This window comes from Trachurus japonicus, chromosome 7 (genome assembly GCF_045865225.1).
Source record: "Trachurus japonicus isolate A0001 chromosome 7, Traja_1.0".
In the NCBI taxonomy this organism is placed as follows: domain Eukaryota; kingdom Metazoa; phylum Chordata; class Actinopteri; order Carangiformes; family Carangidae; genus Trachurus; species Trachurus japonicus.
In genome coordinates, this window is record NC_140913.1 from 5,655,341 (window position 1) to 5,676,416 (window position 21,076).

General features: G+C 45.6%; 2 protein-coding genes across 4 annotated transcripts in view; one reads left to right on the plus strand and one right to left on the minus strand.

Annotated features, from left to right (window-relative positions):
- plod1a (procollagen-lysine, 2-oxoglutarate 5-dioxygenase 1a) overlaps window positions 1–7,808 on the minus strand; it is a 31,996-nt gene extending 24,188 nt beyond the window's left edge. For 2 of the 3 annotated variants that reach the window (XM_085780887.1, XM_085780889.1), the window contains exons 1-3: window positions 7,402–7,569; window positions 4,867–4,958; window positions 4,492–4,625 (exon numbers count right to left, since the gene is read on the minus strand). In XM_085780887.1, the coding sequence (XP_085637013.1) occupies window positions 4,492–4,625; window positions 4,867–4,958; window positions 7,402–7,492 (317 nt within the window). In that variant the 5' untranslated portion in view covers window positions 7,493–7,569. Of the gene's footprint in view, window positions 1–4,491; window positions 4,626–4,866; window positions 4,959–7,401; window positions 7,570–7,790 lie in introns of those variants that run through there. The other variant, XM_085780888.1, reaches the window with a different exon arrangement.
- Window positions 7,809–10,055: 2,247 nt separating this feature from the next.
- kiaa2013 (KIAA2013 ortholog) lies at window positions 10,056–18,908 on the plus strand. Its single transcript, XM_085780890.1, has 3 exons — window positions 10,056–10,737; window positions 11,831–12,517; window positions 17,248–18,908. Exons 1-3 carry the CDS (start codon window positions 10,467–10,469, stop codon window positions 18,105–18,107), a joined length of 1,818 nt encoding a protein of 605 aa, XP_085637016.1. The 5' UTR covers window positions 10,056–10,466; the 3' UTR covers window positions 18,108–18,908.
- The last annotated feature ends 2,168 nt before the right edge of the window (window positions 18,909–21,076 follow it).

The window sequence follows — 21,076 nt, forward strand, 5'->3', positions numbered from 1 at the left end:
GAATGTGGCGACGTAGGGACGAGGACTGTTATGGTGCGTTCAAGGAAACTCGTATTTTTCCGACCGTGAAGTGGTACCAGTTCGATCTGGTACGAGTTCACCGGTCGGAAGTTACGAGTGGCCGTTATAGTGACTTTCACCGGTAAAACAGATCGGAAAAACACGAGTGGGTTGCCTGAAACGCTACAAAGTCGTAAGTTGTGACTTGAAGCTGTAATTTACGATTTCAAAAGCCTGCCGGAGACGCAGCATTAGCGAAAACGACCGGACCACTTACTTCTGCTTTAAACAACTGTATTCTATACTTTCACTTTCTCGAATATAAATCGAGGTCAAATAAAATGTAGCATATAGAATATCTGAGCTGGTGCATCTTGATTGACTGCAGGGTTGTCAGAAATTTGTGATGACAAAATGGGGTCACGAGCCAAAAAAGGTTGGGAACGACTGCTCTGATGCCTGATTAGGACGACAATGTGCTGCAGGAAATAGGACGGATAATGCTGTAGAGGAACAGAGCAGCAGCAGAGAAAGACTGTTCTGTCAGGGCAACATAATGAGCCAGAGGAGCAGAGTGACACGCAGGTGGTGTCTGCAGTGTTGCTTCAATGATGTTAGCAGATGTGTGTTTTTGTTTTCCCTAAATAAAAAAAAAAGGGGGTGAGATGAGAAGTCGAGATGTTAAGTTCATAAACCAAAAAGCTCCAAACCGTACTGACTAAACTGGATCATAATCCTGCTGCTGATCTTTAAAGGGATAGTTCACCCAAAATTCAAATTTCACTCATTATGTACTCACCCATGTCAACTAAGAGCTGTGAGAATTTTCAGAGTCCTCCGTTCCTTCTCTGAGTTACAAGGGGGTCCGTGCAGCAGTATTTGTCCATATAATGGTTGTCAATGGATACCAACTTTCTTCGTCCAAAAAGACACACCAAAAAACATCCCAAAAATACCTCCATAGTGCTCGTGTGTAATGTCCCTCTTGTATTGAAGCCCCGACATGAGAAATTGTTCTAAAAAAAATTAAATAAGTATATATTTTAAGCTTGTTTGTAGCGGAAGCTCCCAGTGTATCAGTTCACTGCTCTTCCTGTGTCACGTGAGATTTGCACTGACCGGCTGAACAATTTCTCATGTCGGGGCTTCAATACAAGAGGGACATTACAGACGAGCAGTATGGACCCCCCTGCCTCCCCATTTCCTGTCTCTCTCTCGACTGTGCTTTCCATTAAAGGCGAAAAAAAAACAACCCAAAAAATATCATTAAAAAAAGATCTCTTATTGATGTGGATTTGTGGAATGTAAATTGAATTATTTAGCATAAAAACTTGTAACATATTATAAATTAAAGAATAAACATAGATGGTCGAGGAATCAACTGCATTTAGAGCAAAGGTATTAGCTACACATTCCTACTATCCCAGTGGACTTAAACACGCCACATGGGTGGTAATGCAGAAAATCTCAACCTGTACATGCAGGTGTGTAACCACACAACCTTCACTCTGACAGCAGGGAAAAGCTGACAAGTTCATGCAAAATGCCCAAAAGACAGAAAAAGAAAAAAACAACACATTGACAAATCTAAACCCGTCTGATCTGGCATGATATGATCAGGTCAGTGTTTTGGAAGAACTCCTTTAAAAGGTGCTGCATATACATTTTTGCTGTTGCTACATAACCTGCCCTCGGGGCTCTGGAAAAAAAAAACCTGACAGTTTTGACATTTTTCAAGCAACGCTTTTACATCATGGTTGTTTGACCTACATTTTCAAAGATTTTAAATGATGAAGACTCGGATCTCCGGCTTTAAAGGTAAAGTCTGGAGTTTTGTTTGCTGCAGTTTGTAAAGAAAACATTCAAACTGGGCCCCTCCTCTCGGGCTCAACTGTGTAGCCTCCTGCCCAGTGTTGCCAATTTGGCGACTTTGGGCCGGATTTACTAAGATCCCAGATAGCGGGCGCTATATTGTTTGCGCACGCTATAATATTGCGAGTTTGGTTAGTGCACGCAAAACAGGTGATCTACTAAGAGTAACCCGCTAAATGAAAACACGTGCAAACCGCAATATGTAAATGAGGGTTTTGCGCGTGGTAATCGTTTCCGCCATGGAGAGAGTGGACAGAGAGCTGGACGGACGAAGGGACAGAATGACATTTGATACGATGCATAATGACAGCATGTGTGTTCATCTCTCTCGCGCTCTGTTTAGATAAATAAACACAAATCGCTACAGGGCCCAACTCGTCATATAGTGACGAACAGGCAGCAGCTGCAGCGACAATCACGCACCTATAATGTGTGTGTGTGTGCCGCCCATGATCGAGTGGATTAATTAATAGAGAGCTCAGGTGGGACACACGGATCTAAACGCTCTGACCACTGACCAGAGGGATCAAACACGGGTGAAGGCAGCGGTGACGTGTCTCAGTCCGGGACCGGACAGGTGTCACTGAGAGTCGGAGCTGAGCAGTCAGGTACTGGAGAGGAGAGGAGAGGAGAGGAGCGCACTGCAGGACAGACGTGCCCCGTGCGTAACGGCGCGTAAATGACTTTTAACACGGCTGAAAAACTGTTACAGAATTACCCAGACGTGAGGAAATGCAGAGATGTAAGATCACGGGGCTCTGACAGGTAGGCCTATCAAATCAATAAACGCATACGTTTTCACAAAGTTGTATCAGTTAGTACATGGTTTTCAGACGTGGTGAATAAAGACGCAAAAACAGCCACCGCAATCTCTTCCTGGTTTGGTAAATCACATTGCACACGCTAAATAAATCTATTTGCATCTACTCCTCCCAGTATTTTGCGCGTTCTGGTTGAAACGCCCATATTTACATATTCATCAAGGCAAACACGCTAAATGGATCGCACGTGCTATTCTGCCCGTGTGAGGGACGCAATCCTCGGTGCGTCCGGTTAGTAGATCAGGTTCCACATGTGTTTGCGCGTGCAATCACGTTTGCACACGTTTTAATACACGCAAACCTTTAGTAAATCCGGCCCTAAATCTGGCGACTTTCCAACCCCTCTTGGTGACTTTTTTTGTCAAAAGCGACTAGCGACAAATCTAGCGACTTTTTCCCGTGATATTACAAACGTTTCTGGACCTGAAATCACAGCTGTTTTCAACGAGCAGCGGCGCTGCCGCGGGCACTCGCAGGTATTCAGCCTACACACAGTAGTGTCACGGAGCTGCCTCCGCTGCATTCAGAGACGCACTGCTCCACGCCACAGACATAAAGAGCGCCGCTGGCCGCTGGCCGCTGCCGCCGGCCGCTGCCGCCGGCACCCCCCCCCGCTGAGATAATGACGTCATTTAGCGACTTTTAGCGACTTTTACGACAGCCAATAGCGACTTTGCTTACTGAGGGGTTGGCAACACTGCTCCTGCCCCAGACTGCAGCAGTTGTCAGGACCACAAAGGAAAGGAAATACAGTCCGAGTGAAGCGCTGGAGCCGTGGGCCGATACCCGCTGTCACCAACGCCGGGGGCCTCCAGTGTTATGTTGTAACGAGCAGGAGGGCCGTTGTGCTGGGAAGAGGGTGTTAGCAGCGGATGCTAACAGCTACCGCTAGCCGAAGTTAGCATAGAGTTAGCTCACCACAACGGCCCTCATACTTGTTACCAGTCAAGGCTTTAGTTGCGGGTTATGTCCAGGTATCCGTCCGTGGCTCCAGTTCTTCACTCTGACTGTATTTCTTTTTCTTTGCGGTTCTGACTGCTGCTGCTGAGAGAGAGAAAGAGAGAGAGTGCTAGCACTTGCTAACATCCAGGACAGCTAGTGCGACTAGCAGCCCTGAGCCCTCCTACTCTGCTGCACGTAGCTTCACCTGAGCTGAACTGGCTGGAGAGAAAACACAGACTCTCTCGCTCTCCACCCAGAAATGTCCCCGTGCACAACAAAACAAAGCAAAAGACCATACAGGCATGGGGAGGGGGGCGTGCAGACACAGTCACCACCACACAGGACTAGAAGCCCATGGGTTGTCTAGCGTTTATTTTTGGGCAAAAAACTCCAGACTCAACCTTTAAGTCTTCCAGTCAGTCAGGACAGTCTACTGCGAGTGGACTTAACATAACCCTGGGAGCTTGCTGAGCCAACAGAAGGATGAATACCATGGGGAAACTCTTAGCACAGCTACCTGAAGGGTGATCCTTCTGTTTTGATGACTTTTTTCTTCTATCAGCATTATAACCAGACCTGGTAGCCTACATCCTGGCTCATAGTACTTAATCAGTTAGTGATAGTGAATCACTGCAGAGTCCAGTCTGACCTCAGTTCATCATGGGCAGATGAAGTAGCTCAGAGACTTATCCTAAACATTTGTTCTGTAAACACAACGATGGCTGAATACCACAACCAGCAGCTCTCAGCAAGAAACAACCTTAGCAGCAGAGAAAACTCTCATTTAGCACCTTTAAGTACCAGGCTGTTGCTCTGGCCATCTGACAGGAAAGTCAGATGAAATCTGAAACTCTACCTGTCAATAAAAAGGATGATTTTGTCGTCATCCTTCATCTCCTCCAGCGCCGCTTTGAGGAGTCGCACTTTCTGACCTCCGCCTGGTGCTGACATGTAGTCGCCGCCTCTCCATTTCTGGCCTCGACCAAGAACCTTCGAGACAGGCAGATACACATGAATACACTCAGTGAAACATCTTATCAGGTGGTAAAATAAAAAATACTGCCAAGTTTTACTTTGCTTTTGATAAAACACAGCCCTTTTTGTGCCTCAGTTACAGTGATAAAGGTTCACTGGCAAGCTACAGCAGTGATTGATATTCTTTCACAGAACAGAGAGAGGCTTTCATGGACAGACAGCAGGAAGGCAACTTTGACTGAGGGGGGTATCCTACCTTGACAGTGTAGTTAAAGTGTTTAGCCGACTTCAAGAAACGCCTGAAGCCATCTGTCTCTTGGGTTGCAACAGTCACGACTAGAAGTTTCTCTGGAAGACACAACATTGCAGAGGAATTCAGAAAGATGACACCATGCACTTCTTTTTTTATCTTGTTTCCAGCCTGCAGCAACAAAAAGGAACAGCTACAACTGACAGTTTCTGTGAGATACGTCTTGATTGTGCACAAGGTGGGAGATTTGACAAACAAAAACTAAGCACAAATAAAAAACCAGTTATTGTAACTTATTAAATAAGTATATGTTTTAAGCTTGTTTGTAGCGGAAGCTCCCAGTGTCTCAGTTCACTGCTTTGCCTGTGTCAGTGCTAATCTCGCGCAATTTGCACAGACACCCAGTTCACGGCTCCGCAAATGATTCCGGCAGAGCAACACTGGGAACTTCCACTACAAACAAGCTTAAAACATATACTTATTTAATTTTTTTCGGAACAATTTCTCATGTTGGGCCTTCAATACAAGAAGGACATTACAGACAAGCACTATGGAGGTATTTGGATGTTTTTTGGTGTGTCTTTTTGGACAAAGAAAAGTGAGCTCCGTTCTCAACCGTCATATGGACATGCAATGCTGCACGGAGCCCCGCTGTAACTCAGAGAAGGCATGGAGGACTCTGAAACGTCTCCCAGCCCTTAGTCCACATGAGGTTGAGTAGATAATGAGTGAAATTTGAATTTTGGGTGAACTATCCCTTTAAACATAGGTGCTTTGATTGCATAAGTTTAAAGGTCCCATATTGTATAAAGTGAGATGTCTTTTTTTGATCAAGTCCAGGTTCTATATCAATACTGTGATAGTATCAAAGTGCTCAGTCCACTGAGAAATGCATACAGTCTGAATTCAGAAACCAAGCCGTAAAACGTTGTGATGTCACAACAAAGCCACCACCACACTCAGCTAATGCTCAAAGCCCCGTCTCACTGAGAGAGCAGCCCACTTGTCTTAAAATCTGTTTTTACTAGAGCTCCATGCAAAACTACACTGAGATAGTTTTTGGTTTATACAACTACAAATAAATCTTCTTATGAATCAACACAACACAGACAAAGTACACAATATGGGACCTTCAAATTACAATGCAATGCTTTCCTGTACATACAATTTACAACTGAAATTTACAATTAATTAAATTCCTAAAAGCACAGTGGTAAGCTGCTAGACAGTTGTTTAAAGTTGCTGATGACAGATGTGTTCAAATTGCCTGTTGTGATCCTGTATTTTCAGTAAGACATAAGGGGCCTAGCTGTAGGCATCCAGGCTTGTAACTCTTTGTTGCATCTCTTTCGGCCTTTCTGTCTTTTCCCCCTTGTAAATTCACCATAACAGTCATGTCCGTGGTGGGATCAGTTATTAATGGAAGGAACCAATTATTTCATATCACATTTTTGGTCAGTGTTAAAGTAGGAGTGTCGTGGATGGAATTTGAAAATAAATATCTCTGTGGTGTTCCTTCATTCACTTTTCCATTATCAATAAATGTCAAAATCAGATTGAGTGATGGACAATATCAGTCACAGTAGCAGGACGCTCTGCCCTGAGGTAAACCACAAGCTTACACTGTAAACCTATACAACCTGCCCCCTCTGAAACTGTACTCAGATGATGATTTGATCAGAAAAGTTATTTAAAAAAAAAAAAATCCTTCATTCATTCAAATCAGGTCATTCATTTCAGCCCTGAAATTTGACCTCAGATAAGCAAATCTGAGAGTCTCATCCTTTTCTTTCTCGAAGTTTCCATTATCTTCCGTTTCCTCTGTATTCAACTACACATTCACTTGAGCCAGAGGAAGACTGAACTGGAAAGAAGTGCTGTTGCAGGCTGCACCAGACACTCTGCAGGAGCGAGAAACACGCACTGAGACTCCAATAAAGTCTCATTTTCCAACTTCACAGACCCGATCGCACTTTATTCAGTGTGCACACACACATAACTTTAGCCTGTTAGCCTGTGGCTAACCAGTACACCGCTCATACAGCGTTAGCGGCGCTGACAGCCCGTCCACGTCAGCGGCATCGAGCATGGAGGTCAGCTCCTCCACAGCTGCTCCACAGAGGGAGCGGGCTGTTACACCGCTCTCACTTTTATTACCCTGTTGTTCACACCGGGAACTACTATAGACAAATAAGTTGCAACATAACGCATTTTCTGGTCTGTAAATGAGGCTGTCAGATAAATCTCAGCTTTTCATTAGAGCCGGTGTGGTGCTCGTTCACGGCCCGCAGGAGCGCGCTGCTTCACCGCCCGAGTCACGGCTTCTCCTCCCGGGGTCTGGGGGCTGTTCCCGGGGTGCTCCGGTCCCCGGGCCCCGCGGCCGTCGTACAGTCCGAGCGGGGACCGCATGAGCCGGGGGAGTTACCCCGTAAAAGCGCACGGTTACACACTCAGACAAGTAGCGGTTGTGTAGCCTATTAATAGTGTTGTTGTATTATTGTCTGTAAAGTTGGGTATGGGTCGGTAGCGTGCACGTCCTACCCTCGGGGATCCGCCGCTCCTCGCAGCTCATCAGTGGGGAGAGCGCGCAGAGGAAGACCCCTGGAAACAACAGCAAGGACGGGAACTTCATCTCGGTCCGGGTCCGGGTACAGGTCAGATCCTCTGCGGTGTGGACTCACGACTCGGCTGCTCAGGCTGGATCCGTCTGAGAGGGAGAGAAGTTTGCAGGACCGTGTTAACTCCGCTGCACCGCCCCCCCTTACCCACTGCTTGTCTATGCCCCCCACCCCCTCCCTGTCTCTCTCTTTCTCGCAAAAGTAAAATGCTCTATCAAACAAAGCTGCAATAGAGGAGTATTAAAACACTTTATTTTAATTTAGTATGATCTCTGTGTTGTTTTTTAAATATATAAATATCATATAGCCTACGTTTGTCTGCTGCAGACCGCTGCAGAGCTCAAACAACGCCCACCTCCAAAATGTGGAGAAAAAACGCCGTTGTGAAGTGATGAGCCAGCTGTACTGAGGACATGAGCGCTTGCACGTAGCCCGAGTCCCTCCACCAGAGCACCGTGGTTGGCTCCTTTTACCGAGTTCCTGTGAAAAGTCAAACAAACCCTAAAAAGACAAATTAAATATCTCACAACAGCACAAAAAAGCAGCGTGGGAACAGTGTGATGCGTTTATCAGAGTTATCTGAGTGTATTAAAGTTGAGTAGCCTACTGAACATTAGAGACGCTGGTATGCATTTCTGTGGAACATATTGTAACTTCATGATGGCTCTGTGGGTGTGGGGAAGTCTGGTCTTAAAAGATTACTTTAACATGTTGACTTTTTTTTTTAAATTATTTTTGAATTCTATTTTACACTCATCTGCATCTTTCAAAACAATGCATGGTTTCTGTATTTGATCCAGTCACTTAACAGATGCACAATTCACGTTGTGGGACTGATAAAGCAATATTTTGTCTTATTTTGCGCAGATGGATGCGTTTTTTAAATTCATAATGGAAAAACCTTCTATTAAAAGCTGGAACAGAGTCTGATGAGTGAGAATGAAAAGTGTGTGAGGGATAGATATCAATGAATACCACTGCAACATATTGTTGTCTGAATTTTTGAACTGTGTCCAAATCCAGATTGCCAGATCCTGCAGGTTTCCAAATTGAGCAACACAACAACACCACATCTGTTCCTCACAGGAGGCTTCACTCTGACTGGTAAACAGAACCTGATGGGGAGTCACAGTGCCCCCCCCACAGTGCCCCCCCCCGGGGCTAAAATGCCTATTACATATTGTAACAAGTGTAACAGCCCCGGCCTGGCTCTGTCTGCTGCATGTCAGACCCCTTATTTCCTGTCTGGCTCCCAGTGTACACTAGAAATAATAGCTCAAACTCATCTTTAAAAAGAACTGAAACTGACAGGTAAAATTGGTGGCTACTTCACTGACATCACTTCTACCTTACTTCACTTGTAGCCCTGCAATTACCTAAGTTGTTTGATTTCACTTTTAAATTCTTCTTGCCTTCACCACATCCAGTTTCTGTTCATCCAGTACAGAGAGTATAGCCTACTGCAGGATCTCTTCTGGTTTAGTTAGTTTGAGGATATGCACGATCTCAAAATACTATATATCTTTATGAAAACTGAAATCAAGTATAGCTCACTATTATCAATTTTCCTGTTAATACAAAAATAAAATCTCTTCATAACATGCTTATTAAGTAAGTAGCCTAAAGGGTGATAAAAACGTTACTTCATTTATTTTAATTTTAGCATCACCTGCTTTGTAGTTCAAACATGTTCATTGTGTGTCTATGTAGATATCATTCATGCAAGTTGTTAGTGCTAATGTTCTAGTTGTTAGCTGTAAGGTAAGCTATAGTTCATGGCTACAAGGGTCAGGGTTAGTTGTAACAACAATGAAAAATGTTACAACTTACTACAACCCAAATTTTAATTGCATTTTATGTTTTCTTTGAATTTCAGTGGCCTTAAGTCTTGATAGAGAATGACGAAGGAGTTAGCGTTTATAGGTTAGGATTATACTATAGCTGATAACTAACATACTTGACACGCACCTACACACACACACACACACAGCAATTAGGTAGGCTATGTTTAAAAAGAAAAAAGAAAAAAAAAGTAATTTAAGTGTTGAATTAAAAAAAACTTTCAATATCAAGTTTATGTCACAGTTGTTATCTAATGATGTTACATTTCACCCCAGGGTGTGTAACTTACAACTAACCCAGACTATGCTGTGAATTCTAACATTTCACTCCTTGTGTTTGAGACTAAACCATGCATTTTCTGTTTGTGCTGCACAGATAACAGCTAGCCATTTAATAGTAGACACATGTACTACTAGCTAACTAGTCTGTCTCACATTTTTAACGCACTGGCTCAATAGAGCTACGGACAGAAATGTAAAAAATGTTACAACTATCCAGGGTCTCCCCTGCTTTCCTGGTGCATCTGATCTAAACAGGCTACAGAATGAGTGGCTGAAACCGCAGTGTTTTGATACTAAACAAGTGTTTTTGTTTTTATTGTTATTGTTATTATTATTATTACCATCATGATTGTTGTTGTTGTTTTGATCTGTTTCCAGCACGGCAGGTTTCACTTCGGTTTTGCGACATTTCCGGTCACTGCCGTGCCGTTTCGCTTTGCGGCAGTAGTGACAGACCAGAAGTGTCAGCCGCTGGCTGCAGAGGCAGTGATCTGGACACAGCTGAACCTCTGTAACTTTGGGACGAACAGAGACCAGAAAGCAGCCGAGACAGCGACGCCTCGATGCAGTCCACACACACCGACCGCGGGATATGACAACGAGCACGATGCGAGGAAGCAGAGTTTGTTTTCCACAGCTTTCCTCGGTTCACGGCCCGAGCTAGCTTAGCCGCCTAGCTAAGCTAACCCAGCCGGAAGCTGTCGGAGCCAGCTCGTCAGTCTTCAGCCTTCGACCTGGGACCATGTTTATGTGCTGAGAGACAGCCCAATCAGATGTGACACCCCCAAACTTTCACCCACACACACCCGGGGGTGCAGTCCGCACACACTCACTCGCAGCCGGGCTCCCGTGGCCTCGACGCACGATGTGGCTGCAGCAGCGGCTGAAGGGTCTGCCGGGCTTGTTGTCGAGCAGCTGGGCGCGCAGGCTGCTCATCGGACTGCTGCTGCTGCTCATCTTCTACTGGTACCTGGGGGCCGAGCGCAGGTGGAGGCTCTTCAGCGGCTCGGCCATGCCCGGCGGGGCGGCCGGACAGTGCCTGCTGTCCGAGATCCACAGGTGGAAGTCTCTGGTGGAGCGAGGGGAGGGGATATACAGCACCCCCCAGGAGCAGCTGGACACACCGTTTGTAACAGGTAACCAGTGTTGGGCACCTAACTTTAAAACAGTAATTAGTTACTGTATAGTTACTGGTTACTTTCCCCAAAAGATAACTTAGTTAGGAGGAGTAACTATTGGGTTACCTTTTAATAAGTTGCTCAAATATGTCAAATTACTTGGACTTGCCCCCTCCAACCATAACTCACCTCCTGCCTGTGCGGAGGAATCAGTTAGTTGGTTAGTTCCAGATAAACGTCTTTTCTCCAACTAGTCGATGGACTGAAAAAATGTGCACATAACATTCAACATTTTGGCAAATTCTCCTATTGCCATAATCCCTATAGTCATAGCAGTAGGTTCATTGCCTTTCATTATCGGTGCATGTTGTTTTGAGATCAGCGGGGCAGAGACGTGAGCTGCTCAGCAAACACAATGGAGGTGAATGGTACAGGTCCCATGTCCTTCATCAAACTCATCAAATACACAATCCAACAACTCCAAAACGCTCTTGTGGAGAAGTTGTGACCTGCACATTCATCACGCTATGAGATAATCATGCATAATTATGTAACATTATGACACATGAAGCAAATACTCTGAACTACTTGTCCTTTTAAAATCACACCCAGCAGCCGTGTCTGGGATGTAGTTTTGGTTATGCATCTTCCTCGAAAACAACTCTGTCTGGTAATGTTATATTATTATTTCATAGTGTGGTGAATGTGCAGGTCACAACTTGTCTACAAGAGCGTTTTGGAGTTGTCGGATTGTGTATTTGATGATGGACAGGGGACCTGTACCGTTCACCTCCGTTGTGTTCACTGAGCAGCTCACGTCTCTGCCCCGCTCACGTCTCTGCCCCGCTGATCTCAAAACAACAAGCACCAATAACTAAAGGTAATGAACCTACTGCTATGACTATAGGGATTATGGCAATAGGAGAATTTGCCAAAATGTTATATTTTGTGACGGGACTTCTTGAGTCAAATAACGGCACATTCTATTGTCAGTAACGGTAATGGCGTTATAACGGTAGAAACAGTAACTTTTTTGATTACTCGTTACTAATAAAAGTAGTGCCTTTAGTAACGACGTTATTTTATAATGCCATTATTCCCCTCACTGCAGGTAATGGACATATTCTGATTGACATCGACTCTAACAAACTGTGGGTAGCGTCGTCTTCGCAGCCTGGCTCGGCCCCGGTCCACCAGACCGAGTATTCACCCAGAGTCGGCGTCCACCTGGAGGGGAAGCGGGCCGAGGCTCAGGCCAGCATGCTGTGGTTCAGGAAGGGAGCCGTGCTGTCGGTGCGTTGCGCCTTGCCGGCTGCTCTGCAGTCATCCCGGGACTGTGTCACCATCAGGGAGGAGTTCATCGCGCACAGGAGCAGGCCCAACGTCTATCTCCAGAGGGTCCACATCAACAACCCGTCGGACAGGACCGCCTCCCTGGACGTCTCCTCCGAGGGCCCCACCTTCGGCAGCAAGTTCTCCACCAGCGTGGAGAAACTGGAGGACAGGGAGATAGTGCTGTCGTCCGGCAGAGTGCCTGTGGAGAACAACCGGATGGTGCTGGTGGTGGTGGTCACCAAGAAGCTGAGCAGCAGGATTCAGGTCTCCGCCAAGTCAGAGTACAAGGAAAACATAGTGTCGGTGGTGTGGACCTCGGAGCCCATCGACTCCTCCAAGCTGGAGGAGACCTTCAGCAGCCTCAGAGAGGGAGCCAAGAAGGAGCTTGCGGAGCTGCTGAGGGCCAGCGTGGATGAGCTGGTTGTCGATCACCAGCAGGCCTGGATGGACCTCTTCATCTCAGGTGAGCTCAGGCGGGAACCGCAGGAGGGTCAGTCAGGGTGTCAGACAGACACGGTTCTGGTTCTGGCTCTGTCTGAGAACCTCGGTGCTTTCTGGTGAACCAGCAGCGTTCACACCAGTTTAAGTAGAACCAATGTGGACGTATGTTACTCTGCATTACTCAGGAGGAAGTAAACACAACAGCGGCAATATTTTTGTGTTCTTGCTGTCTCGGTGTTGGAGTGAACCCAGCCTTGACCATCTCTTCCACAAGTTAATAGATAAGAATTATTTTAGTTTATTAAACCCTGAAGGGGAATAATAGAACTTGTTCTATCTTGTTCTGCTTTCTAGCTTTTCTTGAACTTCTGTCGATTTCCAAATCTCACCTCATCTTCACAGCCTAGAATAAGACACTCCCACTGATGATGTCACGGTTCGCAGGCAAGAACCAACTATTTCTTGGTTCCCTTGAGAACCAAGTTTTCAGGTTCCGAACCTGTTGTTTTTTCAGTTCAAAGTTGGTTTCGGGAACCGCAACCGGCAACAAACCCTGCTGGTGTGAAACCCCTATCAGTCAGAATACTTTATTAATCCTAAGGGTAATTCATTTCTCCAGTCACCTCGTCCATAATAAATAGTAGATATTAGGGGTGTCACGATTCTCCAAATCCTCGATTCGATTTGATTTTCGATTTTAGGGTCACGATTCGATTCGATTCTCGATTTTTTTTCTTTTTCTTACAGCACAGACGCCTATGCTATTTTCAGACTAGTCTAGTCTACGATCATTGGTTTTATTCATCAAATTTTGTACAGTAAATCTTATTTCAAAAGATGGGCTACATATAAGTGATGCAATTTCCATAATGTATCACATTAGGCACTAATGGTCACATTTAAATAATTTCTTTACAATATAAAGGTAACATGCCCCCAAAAATCATGATCCAGGGGCCAAAATTGCCCCCTAGGTTTTGAAACAAATATATTTATATCTGTACATTATCATAATTTTATTTTCATTAATTTACCGTTGTGTCTCATTATTCTCCTGATGTCGGCTTAATGTAAACGAGATTGCGCTGATACGGAGAGTCATGTGACAGACAGCGGGGCAGAGCTGCAGTGCAGCGCTGCCATGGACCTGATGATCAGGTCCTGATCAGACTGGCGGTGGCCACTGGCCCACAGTCAATCAGTCCCAGATCCTCCACCGTCACCAGATCCCTGAAAGCCCCCGCAAATAATACATCGACAAAAAGTGGCAAATTGCACCTTTTCGTCGGCTTATTATTTGCGTTTTTTTTTTTTTTTTTTTAATCTTATAACGTCTCTGCAACATGCGGCTCTCAGTGCTTGTCGGTGTTGTGTAGTTAGAGCTGTGTCTCCCTCCTGTTTCCCAGGTAGGGGGGGGACAATAACCCACCAGGGCTGGGTGATAAAACGCTATAAATTGTGAAATAACTTTTCTTCGATAGAAATATGAGACGTGGTCGATAGTTTTCATTCATCCATGTTTTGGCAAATAGCCAATGATATTGAGAGTTGCGCCGTGCCGAACCAATCACGTGGCTGGAATAGAGCCAGTCAACATGTGCAGACGTGCACAGCAGCTGACACCGCCGGTAAAAAAAAAAAGAGAGAGAGAGATAATGAGTGAGTGTTGTCTCGAAATAAAAAGTAAAGGAAAACTCGGACCAGTGACTGACAAGACGCTTGGTGCGCAATGGGGACAACGGGCAGTTGTAGCTTTGCGGGGGGGGGATCGTCGATCCTCTCTTTGACTTCGATGCTCGAGATCGTGACGTCATTTCGATCGATTTCGATAAAAAATCGAAATCGTGACACCCCTAGTAGATATAATAAAAAGACAACAACAATAAATACAGCAATCAGCAATCAAGCATCCTAACAGCATCGTCGTCCACACAACGACATCGGCACCAACCGGTGACACACAGTAAAAAGTAAGATGCCAGAACCAGGATCAGTGTGTCTACACGCTGCTGTACAAACCTGTAAAACCATCCAAACCTGTCCTGTAAACACACGCTGAGTCCGACATTAATTGACCCTCTGAGCAGTAAAACACCTGCGGTGAATCAGCACATGAATATAGACACAGAGGAGATTTTATGAGTTTATGATGCGTTGTATCAGGAGGTGAGGTTTGTTTATAACCGCAGCCTGTAAAGATGTCGCTGTTTGCTCTTCACACCAGTGTCTGCACACAATGCACACGACCTCATCCGGGAGCTTAACAGGGAAAAAAAAAGCAGACGCATCTGCACAACATGTAGAGACCCACTGAACGTCAGTTTGATCACATTTATCTTTCCACAGATGGAAGAAAAAAATTATTGAGAAATTGTTGAGAAACAGTTACACAAGAGTGTGTGTGGGGGGGGTATAATCTATTTAATTCTTTCCTACTACAACTGATGTGTAGTAGGTTTGTTTATAGACACATGAATCAGAAAGTCTTATGACCCCGTCATTTGTTTCACATCTTGTGACGCTCCAGCCTCGTGTTCAATAGAGGATATCATGCGTTTACGTCACGTTGCCCAGGGACACCTTTCGTTCGGACTGAGTTGCAAAACAGACGTCTCTCAATGTAGTGAAGGAGCGGTGGACACAGAGAAACCGGGTAAAACATGTAGTATCAACATAAATTGAGGTCAGAAGGACTCGACAATGATCCACCAGCTCCTCAAAACCATCTGGTCCACGGCCAGAAATCACTGAATCATTTCAAAATATGTTTATTCAGTCAGCCATTAGATTTAAACAGAAACCACATCTAACCGCTGGTCTGGTGTCTGCCTCCTCCTGAAGTATCTACATGTACATACAGTCACATTGTTTATGTTGTGTATTTTAATCAATCCTGTAGCACACACAGTCAATATGTTTACATGACACTTGAGAAAACCGAATTATTGCCTTAATCCGACTATAACTGGACAACTGCAGTGCATGTAAACGCGTTAGTCTGACTAATATCGGAGTTCTCCAACTCCGATTGAGACACCCAGATAATGCGATTGGAATCCGACTTTCTCCAGCATGCCTTAAAGGAGAATTCCGGTCATTTTCTAAGTAACGCTCTACAGCTCTAGGTCCCCGAGTGCGACCATAGGAAAAAATCAGAGAAAAATATGTGCAGACCGGACCTAGCTCTCCTCCTGCTAGCTGCACTACACTGCAGTTAAACAGCAAAGTAATGGGGGCAGTTCTTCTAACCGCGACTTTGGCCTCTATATATCGCTCAAAATATCACTATAAATGCTTTGCAACATCCACCAGTTCCTTACCACACAACACATGTGCGCATGCTCAAGACCCTGGAACAAAAACTGGGACAAGGACAGAAGTCCGATTAGACGCCAAAATCAAATTTTGAGCATATCTTGATTAAGCTCTGTATGTAAACGTACTGATTGTGACTGGCAGAGTGACAGACAGGCTCATTGTTAAAGGGACAACAAGTTTATTTGGTTATAAAAGAGTATCATATTGGGGCGGTGGTTAAGGCGGCCGCCCCATGTAACGCAGGCGGCCCCGGTTCGAATCCCGCGTCGGGCAGACATTTCCTGCATGTCATTCCCCCTCTCTCTGCCTCCCCCTTTCCTGTCTATCTCTACTGTGCTATCAGATAAAGGCAAAAACGCCAAAAAAATATACTTTATATATATATACTACTTAATGTGGATGAATCTACGTTACCCACTTGTTAATGGTCCATTTTCGATAAATATATCGTTTTGTCTTTAGCGTTATTTTGTTATTATTATTTAGTGGTCGACTCGCGCTACATTTCCTACTTTCGGTTTCGCGGACACTGCACGGCGTGTCTTAGGAATAACGCAGCTGAATCACCGTTTATGGTCGGAGCTATGACGATATCTGATCATCTTCGAACCTCCGACTTTCATTCTTGATTTGAAAACATTTTTTTCGCTTTCGTCCGTCTTGCGGCGGTCCAAGAATTTCACCATGTGCACGGAGGCTCATGGGAAATGTAGTGTGAAAACACTTCGCTTTCCAAAACTCCTTGTTGTTCCTTAAAAATCGCTTAGTTACTTTCGTCGATTTTAAATTTTGGCGGCTCTGCCATTCGTCTTTTTGCCACTCAGTGGATGTTCTGAGTCACAATTATACATTTTCTTGGATGATTATTGTCAGAGAAATAATTACGGTATCACGATTATTATGCATTAATTAATTTCACAACACTATGAATGTGTAAAATCACATATAGTCAAAATATAATTACTCATTGTTTACACAAAATATTTCAAGTATCTACCAATTCTTAATACCCAGGGAAAATGTTTGAAATATTGTTATCCAAATGTATACCAAATGTTTGCCTATTTTAATGGTTTTTTGTTTTGTTTTGCTTTTTTTTTTTTTTATTAAAAATGACACACTAACATTTAAATTCCTACTAATTCAATGTTAGGTTAGATATATGGACCAGTAACTGTGCATTTACCTTTATTTTTGCACATATCTGCCGATGAGGTTCCAGAATTATCTTTTTGGGAAAGTAACGGTATTTAGGAATCTTTACGATTTAATTAATTTTGGCGTCTAATACCACGATTAATTGTGAAAACAAGTAATCGTGACATCCCTAGTCACGCGCATACCCTCTAAACGTTCTTTGCTGTGGAACAACCACGACTGTTGTTTGTGCAGCGACAACGTTGACACAAGCTCATGTGCTCTCTGTTGACTCAGGTGTGGAGATGAGGAGGATCACCGACTCCCACACGCCGTCCAGCCGCACGGTCAACACCACCCTCTACTACATCCTGTCCTCCTCGGCGGCCCCTCTGCTGGACCGGAGGCTGGCCGGCGAGGAGCGCGCCCGCCTGGAGTCCAGCCTCAACTACGCCGACCACTGCTTCAGCGGCCACGCCACCATGCACGCCGAGAACCTGTGGCCGGAGCGCGTCAGCAGCGCCGCCCAGATCCTGCAGCTGGTCACGCTGTGGACCCTCACCCTGCAGAAGAGAGGCTGCAAGGTGCTGGTGGCGGCCGGGGCCCACGGCGCCATGCAGGGGATGGCGCTCAGCTTCGGCGGGCTCCAGTTCACTGAGAACCACCTGCAGTTCCAGGCCGACCCGGACGTGCTGCACAACAGCTACGCCCTGAGGGGGATCCACTACAACCAGGACCTCATCAACCTGGCGGTGCTGCTGGATGCCGAGGGGAAGCCGTTCCTCCACGTGTCGGTGAAGCCTCAGGAGAAGCCGGTGAAGCTGTACGCCTGCGAGGCCGGCTGCCTCAACGAGCCCGTGGAGCTGACGTCGGAGATCAAGGGCCACACCTTCCCCGTCATGGTGACGCAGCCCATCACGCCGCTGCTCTACATCTCCACCGACCTGCGCCACCTGCAGGACCTGCGGCACACGCTGCACCTCAAGGCCATCCTGGCCCACGAGGAGCACATGGCAAACAGGTATCCGGGCCTGCCGTTCCTCTTCTGGTTCAGCGTGGCCTCGCTCATAACGCTCTTCCACCTGTTCCTCTTCAAGCTCATATACAACGAGTACTGTGGCCCCGGCGCCAAGCCCCTCTTCAGGAGCAAGGTATAAACGGCGCTAACGGGAAACAGAACTACAAACTGATGTGTTCTGATGGGGGTTTTTGTGTGTGTGTGTGTGTGTGTGTGTGTGTGTGTGTGTGTGTGTGTGATGGCAAAGATTTCCCTCTCTCTCTCTCTCTCTCTCTCAGCGCTCCCTCTCTCTATGGGTTGATTTCTCAGTTTTGACTTTCCACCCTCTCTGTGAGTGAATTTAATTTTCCCGTCTCATGGTTGTACACGTTTGGAGCGGGTCGGTACAACAGCCTTACACACCTTGCCCCCCCCCCCCCGCCCTCAATCCCTCCTCACAAAAGACGATTCCACAGTTTTCCTTCTCTAGAGTCGATGACAGTTTCCCACTGCGAGCGATGAAGAGTTTTTCGATCTAAGCTGAAAGCACCAGTAGAATAGTTGACCCCCCCCCTCCTCCAGCATTCAAGAAGCTACAGTTTAACCGTGTCATCACAGCGCGCCACCTGTTCAGCTGCACTTCATGTCCATTGTGGAATGTAAAGCATCTGTCGATCAGCAAAATGGAAGAAAACAAGCACAAGACTTTAGAGTTTTCTTTCAAATTAGCAGGTTGTTTGTTTTTTACTGTGTCTCTGCTGTTTGCTCACGGCGAGGTAAAGACCAGTGTGTGTCTGTGTGTGTGTGTGTGACACCAGCCGCACTGCTCCCACCTCCTAAAGGACCATACCAGTGTTTCTCCCACTTTCGCAGCAAATCACATGTACTTGACCCTCAATGAACGACAATTTTCTAAAATGTAATAGCTAGGTTTGTTTTTGTACCAGGAGTTTTCACCAGAAAAAAAAAAAAAAAGAGGCAAAGAGTCCAGAGGCAAAGCATCACAATTCATCCCTTCACTCACACACACTCAACATCTGAGGTGGAAAAACAAACGCCAGCGTTAGCTCATGTCTCCTCTGAAGTCGGCATGCCGACCGTCCGGTCCCGTCGGTCTATGGGATAGCAACTCATTCAAATCTGCCCTGAAGACGTAGACGTATTACAGCCTCTTGTCCTGTAAATGGCTCGTCCTGTCTCCCAAATAGCTCTGGCAGAAATAAGAGCAGCTTGAATTCTCATTGCGATGGACGATCGCGCTGAAATAACGGAGACCGCTGACTCCCTAAGACACTTGCAGCACGTAGAGAAACAGCCTTAACACTGGTATGGCCCTTTTTATTCACAGGAAGACTTTACTCCAGTCTGTGTAGGTCAGCTCCACCGCTACATGTCATGGTGATAACACTCTGCCCAGTTTCTGTGAAAAACAGGCAGAGTCTGAACAAACCTCCAGCTGGGTCAAAGTTATTCCAAGAGAGCATCCAGTCAGTCAGTCGCCCACAGGCAGATCTCCTGTGCAGCGAAGGATTTATTTTAGCAATGTGATCGAGTCTTGAGAAACTGTGGGTTTGTTTCCGGCCTGTCTGTTTTTCTGTTTTCAAGTTGGAATAAACCTTCCTGTGTTCCTCTCACCTGACCATCGTTGTGGATCCATCCCAAAGCTAAAGAAAAGTTAAAGACAGGAGCCTGAAGTGGAGCTGCGAGTCCATAAACACCTGTTGTCATGTTAAAGGACCACTTGTTTACAGTTGACCCGTTGGGCAGGTAGCAGAGGTTGTGCTGCAGGCTGTTAGTGTGTGATCGCTTGCTCTGCCACGACTCTTTTTTTTTTCTGCTGTTCCTTTTTTTTTTTTTTTTCTCCTTCCTGACTTTTGATGATGTTTTATATCGAATCACTCAATTAAATTAACAAGAAATCAGTGGGTTCGGCTTCTGGCTCTTCACTACTGACCTGTCGCACCGCACACCTCTTTCACCCTGATTGATTCTTCTCCTGGGGAAGCAGCGTGTTTTGGTTTCTCTCAGTGTCAGTCTCGGTTTTCCTAATCCTCTGCTCTGACTCCTCTGACTTCACCAGGTCGCCAAAACCGAGGACGACTGCGGCGACACCAGCACTGCTGCTTGAACACGGCTACAGTGCTGTGCAAAACACATAATCCAGTTGTAACGGTGGCTCTAACATTTTACACCCTGGACTCTAGATGTGTCACAGCTCTGATGACTTAACGGCCGACATCTGCTGTGGAGCTGCATGTGAGTGAGTTCAGTCCAGGCTGTCACTATTTCAGCAGTTATGTTGTGCCTCAGTGCACAAAGCAGGACATTCACGGTGAAACAAGGGGCTCAAAAGTTCAACCTAAAGGAGAGTAGGTGTTGGTTGTTTCAATTGTTATTTGTTCACTCAAAGCTGATTGGCTGCAGTGTGAGATGCAAGGAGGTGAGCAAAAGCAAAATTGTCAGGTAGACTTTAAAGGAATAGTTCAACATTTTGGTAAATTTGCCAATTGCCATAACCCCTATAGTCATAGGAGTAGGTTCACTACTACCTTTAATTATCGGTGCATGTTGTTTTGAGATCAGCGGGACAGAGACGTGAGCTGCTCGGTGAACACAATGGAGGTGAACGGTACAGGTCCCCTGACCCTCATCAAACTCATCAAATACACAATCCAACAACTCCAAAACGCTCTCGTTGAGAAGTTGTGATCTGCACATTCACCACGCTATGAGATAATCATGTATAAAAGTTACATTACGAGACATGAAGCAAATACTCAGAACTACTTGTGCTTTTGAAATCCCTCCGCCCAGCAGCCGAGTCTGGAATGTAGTTCCGGCTGCACATTTGCCACGGAAACAACTCTGTCTCGTAATGTTACATTATCAGTTCATAGTGTGGTGAATGTGCAGGTCACAACTTCTCAACAAGAGTGTTTTGGAGTTGTTGGATTGTGTATTTGATGAGTTTGATGAGGGACAGGGGACCTGTACCATTCACCTCCATTGTGTTCCCTGAGCAGCTCACGTCTCTGCCCCGCTGATCTCAAAACAACATGCACCGATAATTACAGGTAATGAACCTACCTCTATGACTATAGGGATTATGGCAATAGGCGAATTTGCCAA

Coding starts and splice junctions, on each gene's coding strand:
- kiaa2013 (XM_085780890.1), top strand. CDS start 10,467: ATGTGGCTGCAGCAGCGGCTGAAGGGTCTGCCGGGCTTGTTGTCGAGC. Junction 10,738..11,830: donor GGACACACCGTTTGTAACAG/GTAACCAGTGTT, acceptor CCCTCACTGCAG/GTAATGGACATATTCTGATT. Junction 12,518..17,247: donor GATGGACCTCTTCATCTCAG/GTGAGCTCAGGC, acceptor CTGTTGACTCAG/GTGTGGAGATGAGGAGGATC.